General features: G+C 32.7%; 1 protein-coding gene across 1 annotated transcript; it reads right to left on the bottom strand.

Annotated features, from left to right (window-relative positions):
* Positions 1–4,168: 4,168 nt before the first annotated feature.
* Positions 4,169–5,692, bottom strand: LOC146899602 (F-box/LRR-repeat protein At3g26922-like). The gene is made up of 2 exons (XM_085733938.1): positions 4,673–5,692; positions 4,169–4,542 (listed from the first exon to the last, which is right to left on the bottom strand). The coding sequence occupies exons 1-2, from the start codon at positions 5,624–5,626 to the stop codon at positions 4,357–4,359; spliced, it is 1,140 nt and encodes a 379-aa protein (XP_085590064.1). The 5' UTR covers positions 5,627–5,692; the 3' UTR covers positions 4,169–4,356.
* Between the last annotated feature and the right edge of the window lie 661 nt (positions 5,693–6,353).

Genomic DNA, 6,353 nt, shown 5'->3' with positions numbered 1-6,353 from the left:
TAAAATACCTCATTTTTGGTTTGCTTTCGGGCCCGCTTTTTTATTTTACTATTAGTCTTTTTTATTTATTTTATTTTTATTTGTTTTTATTTTATTTTATTTCCATCTGTTATTTTTTTTTTAGGTTATTTTCTTTTTATATAGGTCCAAAAATAAAATGTTCAAGGTCTTAAATTTTCCAATTCAAGAGTCAACTTTCACATTCCTTTTTCAAAATTCACCATTAAACACCATTAAAATCACCATCAAAATCCATTAAACAAGTTTTCCATTTTCACCAACCTCCTCACCTATAAATAGAGCTCTCATTCCTCACAAAAAGACACCAAAAGTTCTTTTGAGTTGTCAAAGAACTTTTCTCTCTTCTCCCTCATTTAGCTTGTGTTGATGAGATATTCTTTTCTTCTCCCTCTTTTTCTGTCCCTTCGGAAAAGTCCCTTCGGTAATTTTGTCCCTTCGGTTGTCCCTTTCTTTTATTTTCTTGCATTTTATTTCTTTTTAGTATTTTTGAATTTCATTTTATTTATATTTAGCATTTTAATTTTTGTCATTTATTTTCCGGCAATTAGAATGTATTTAGGTGCAATGTAAATATGAATGAGAAGAATCATGCATGTGTCTTTTTATTTATTTATTTATTCGGCTTTATGTATTAAAAAAATTCAAAAAAATTAGATTAGATTAAAGGATTTTGTGGTGATCCAACGTCACCATGAAGTTCTCACGCTCTTATTTTATTGTCACATTAGTGTTATTTTTTTAGGTTTTAATTATTATTTAAAAAGAACAAAAACATTTCAAATACCAAAAATTCACGAAAAAGTCTTTTTCATAATAAACCTTGATTTTCAATCAAGTTATCCCATTTTTATTTTATTTTCTTTATCAAATTTCAATCAATTTAATCATATTTTGAGTAAATTTCTTTTAATATTAAAAACACAAACCAATTCTTTTTGCCACTTGGTTTTTTTTATTTTAAAACTTTTTCCAAAACTAATAAAAAACAAAAAACAAATCGATCGGTAATTTCTACCCCGAACTACAAGGTTTTGATCCCTCACGGGCACGTAGGCAAAGGACCTTGTCCTCCAAATCAATAAAAAATGTAAATAAAAAACCTTCTTTTTGTCTTTTATTTAATCACCACTCTAATTTCTTTTTTAAAGAAAGCAAGTTTAAGCACAAAAAGTTGAATAAAATCAAGAGGTTCTCGTAGAGTACTACGAACATAAAGGGTGCTAATACCTTCCCTTTATGTAACCAACCCCCGAACCCTAAATATTTTAAAATGAGGTATTTGAACTTTTTTCCCCTTTCTTTGAAAAATTAAAAGTTCAGCCGTGAAATAAAATAGTGAGTCTATGCTAAATAGCTTGACCTACGAAAAATGACGCGACAGAAATGGCGACTTCACTGGGGACATCCCCCTAAGAGGGTTGAGCCTAACTTGAATTTATTTAATTTTTGTGCTATAACTTGCTTAAAATAAAATCAAAATAAAAGATGGAAATACGTGGATATATGTTTTCTTTTTCTTTTTTACGAGTATGGTGAGATAAGTCCTAACTCGGATTTGATGGAAACATAAGATATGATGGTGGTATAATCATAGCAATATTCCGAGAGTAGTCTCGTGTTTTGGAGCATGTGATATAACCACGCTTAGTGGAGTATCTTGAAGGTGAAATATGTCGGCGCGTGTTTTCGCGTTTAGGCATTATTACTTTTAAGTGTCCCACGAAGCTAAGGACTTTTAGAGTTACCTTTAACCCATCTTGGCCTTTTAGGACGCGGTGAGGTGGCTAACCAAGTGTTGTATTGGTATTAGTTGATACGCGACGCTACACTCAAACGAGACTTTCTTACGAATATTGTTGGACCGGGTGTTGTCTCGTAATCCGATAATGTTCGGAAGGGGTTGTATACTTTGGGAACTTGGTAGAACCCGTGATTCAGGTACATATGAAATCATAATCCCTACCATATGGCGCTTTTACTCTTGACTCCAACATTATGGACTTAACCTCGCCATGTTTTCACTGTTCTTGTTGCATAATCATGCATACATGCATACATTCATAAAAACTTTTCCTCATTCATATCGAAGGATTTAGATAAATTTTGTAAACATCAGAGGTATGGACCTTGTGAAAAGGAATACCAAGAAATACATTTTCAAAAGTCTTAATTAGACCTTAACTTTTGTTGGGGTCTTTTGTCCTCGACTTTGCTTTTGCACTTGATCATGTAACTTTCAGATTTTTTGAAAATGTTGTATGTATATTTTGTCTATAAATTAAAAATAGTATAGGTTCTTAATAAAAAAAAAATTGTTTAATAAACTTGAGCAATGTATAAAAGAAAAGGATGATTGTATTTAGGAGAGGCCTAGTTAAGAAACATAAGGGTCCTAAGATCAGAGGCAATGGAAAAAGAGAAACAAAACTAACCTAAAACGTCAAAAGACCCTAGCTTGGTCTTAGAATCCGATTCATTTCGAGTAGAATATATCTGACAGAATGTGATGCAGAAGTCAAAATAGTTAGGTCCTGGAATCTGATTTCAATATGTTAGCAAAAATAGGAAATTGTTCACTCATGTAGAATTTAGTTTCAATGTTAGAAAGATTAGGAAATTCTTCATTTCCTAGGATTATTTTATAATCTTATAATATATTAGATTATCTCTTAGACTATTACCTATTGATTCACTTTTAACAATAACTACATGTGCATAGAGCTTCCACAGAGAGTCAAATTCAAGACATGTTGGACCACCCTTTTCAATACTCACTATCATTGTTATCAAAAACCCGACTTAAGTCTCAAAATCCTGGTTTTTGCGACTTTGCGTAGCTTCAACGACTCAAATCCATAGCAAAGTCCTAAAAACAGGCAAAATCCTATCAAAATCGCACAAAATCGTGAAATCCATTCAAAATCGCAGTATTTTGATGGATTTTGTTCATTTTTTTGATAAGGGTCAATTTTTGACCTGGTTCGTAAATTGACCAGATTTGAATCCATGACCCGTTCTATAAATACCCGAAAGGCCAAAAAATTTCATTCCTTCACATCTCCCACATTTATGTATATGTATTTTGTGGACTTTGAACTTTAGACATTTATGACCATATGCAATTTATAACATATATTTAACATTATTTTTGTTTTGGTAGAATCCTCAATTTCGATTGCGATTTTACGAGTCCCGACTTTGCTATCCTACATCGATTCTACAAAAGTCCTTGAGTAAAATCCTTCGATTTTGATTGCGATTTTACGAGTCCCGATTTTGCTACTCCCTTTCAACTTGAAGTAAAGTCCCGATTTTGATAACCTTGCTCACTATTGAAATAGATTACTCTTCTTCAACAATGACATGAAGTGATGCTTGTGATAATTATAGATTTTATGTAGCTGAAGTAGTTATTATATTGGAGTACCTTCATTGTCATGTCAACGTAAGCTCTTTTTAGTTGATAAGACTCATGTCAACATAAATTTACCATTAGTAATGAAGTAATTTCAGTCCATAGACATAATAAAATTTCACAACTACTGCAAAAAAAATCAAGATTTACAAATCATGCCATTAAACATTATGTAACAATATATATCTTTTATGTTATCTAATACCTAAACTAAAGAAGCAAGTTGAGAATGGCAGCACAACAACATATAAAAAAATCTGAATCACATATTTAGACCAAGAAATTTCACAGCATATCTTATTCTAGGGCAGGGCCAGAAATGTGTTCTTTGTCTAACCTTTATCCCTAATTAGAAACATCTTGTTCTAATTGATTTGTTATCCTTCGTTGTAAATATTGAACTTGATCGATTAGTTATTTTAGAAGCTTTTGTCTTGTGCTATTAATCAAGTAAATAGACATTTTGATCTCTAAATATGTGAGGCGTGGTCACTATGGTGCCAAATGCACCGAAATCACAAATATTTAATTTTCACTATATCAGTTTCACTTTCATCCCAGACTGAAATATTTGTTTGAGTATCAATATTTCAAAATATAAAAAAAATAAGTTTTTAAAATAAAAAATTAAAAGTCCTATATTTAAAACTGTTCTATGAATCAATAACTCCGGTATTAGAGGGACAACAATAGATGAAACATAAAATGAAGCAAAAAAATGAATCAATCATATAAAATCTGCATATAACTTTCGACATTTTATGATATCAACTCAGTAAAATGGTAAACAAACAATTAACTGTCATGCTAAATTTTCAATTTCATTAACAACAATAAAGAAAACAGATATTGACAAATAACTTCATTACAATCCTTCAGGCTCAATTAAACATTTCCGCGTACTTGATAGAGATCATCGTTTAAGTTGAAACACTATAACTAAATAGATTTGTCGTCCACTTAATGATATCAACTCTGGCAGGTGGAGAATTTTGAAGCAGGTACTTTACCATTCTTGTTACTCTCTCATAGCATACCATATTACCTGAACTGAATTGCACTTTCAATAACTTCAATCTAAGAAAGCTCGGAGGTTGAATTGCAGCCTGCATAATAAGAGTGAACAGAGTGAATTGGATACACTCTAATGAATATTCTGAAACAAAAAATTGTTTACTAGGAAAGTTTTGGCATAAGGATGGATTCTTCTCATAAGCAACATGAAAAATAACTTACCAATAGTATCAGATCAAGGGCATCGGAAGAGAGTTTCATAATCTTAACATTAGCAAGTAATTGCAACCAACTAATCATGACACGGCCTTCATACGGTTTATAATAACAAGTGATGTAATCAATATATAATTCTTCTAGAAAAGGTAGATTGCTAGCAGAGGGTGCTTCGAAACTAGGACGACCATTGATAGTGAGAGAAGTGAGTTTTGGAGTACAAAACACAACTTTGTAGTTGCGATCTTCTTTAACGTACTGGTCGTTACTACCTATAGTCAAACTAGAAACTTCAGAATTGGATATGCAGAGGGCTTGGGCATCATCTTGTAAATGACAACTTATAATGACCAAAGTATTCAACATTTTACAATTTGAAAAGGGCTCGGCACAGCCATTGTCACTCGTAGTGAAAGTGAAATCCAGAAGATGCAGGATTTTCAATGACGGCAAATTCAAAGATTTTGGAAACATTATTCCATTAGAGTCATATCGTTGCCAAAAGCCGAGCTTAAGAAATGTCAAAGATTGACAAGAAAAAATATAGGGGGATAACTCAAGATCTCTTATGTTCTTTACTTCGGCATTGACCGTGAGTTGCTGCACATTACGAGACACAGCATATTTTATGACCTCCAGGAGAGTAGTTTTAGGGGGATTAACGTGGCCTACATGCTCAAAATGTAGGCTATTAAGGGGAACAGAGGTGTCACGACAAGACAAAATATGGGACACAAATTTGCAGAAGGTAGGACTTTTGTCTGGGTAGGAGTGAAGAAACTTGAGATTAGTGCGATTTTTCCAAAGGTCCTTCCATCGTTTAGACAAGACGCAAGTCTGAACAGATTGTTTAGTGTTCATAAATTCAATTATATGCAAAAGCAGATGGTCAGGCAGGTCACTGAGTTTGTTTGTGTCATCATCTTTTATATGCATTTCACTTTTCTTTTGTTGCTCCATCTTCAATACACCTTTGTTTTCTTTATCTTCAGTTGAACTTGACTGACCTAACAAAGTTACACAAATACTTCTTAAAATCAGTGCTTACTAAACCCAAACACTTTAAGGATAAATACAAGCACTCATGGGCCCGAGAGCACACAGGGGCACGCGCCAAACCGCAAGTTTTGCAGAAACTATACATTCTGCAAAACCACATGTACAACAGAAACTATACATTCTGCATTGTTCCCAAAACATATCAAGCATGCAATGAATGCACGGAATACAAAAGGACTTCAATTCAACCATTTAGAGTATTCCATTACAAATAAAACAACACAACCATTGTACCCAAAAAACAAAAAAAACACATCCAAGTAAAAGTCCCATTGAAAACACTAACACATGGGGAAGAAAACTTGAAAACATTTTTCCACTTCTCAAACTCTATACCTGCTCAAGTTCCATTTCAACAGAAAATTTACATAAAACTACAACATGGTATTCATTCAAACGCAAACAAGAAAGACCTTTTGTCCATAAAATTAAATTCTCTTCCCCATTGACATGCAAGCCCTAGAACCCAACTCCTTTCATTTTTTCTTCCTACCGTTTCTTCCTATTTTTCTCACACTTATTCATAATAAAGATATAAGATATTTCCTAACCCATCGTATCTTCAAACATCGACCAAATTCCAGAGACCATTTGAGGTATTAACCGTTATTTTATTTTTATCTTCAAA

The sequence above is a fragment of the Medicago sativa genome, chromosome 8, assembly GCF_051527215.1.
Source record: "Medicago sativa cultivar Bolivia chromosome 8, Bolivia_mono, whole genome shotgun sequence".
Lineage (NCBI taxonomy): Eukaryota > Viridiplantae > Streptophyta > Magnoliopsida > Fabales > Fabaceae > Medicago > Medicago sativa.
This window is presented reverse-complemented; position numbering and strand designations above follow the sequence as displayed.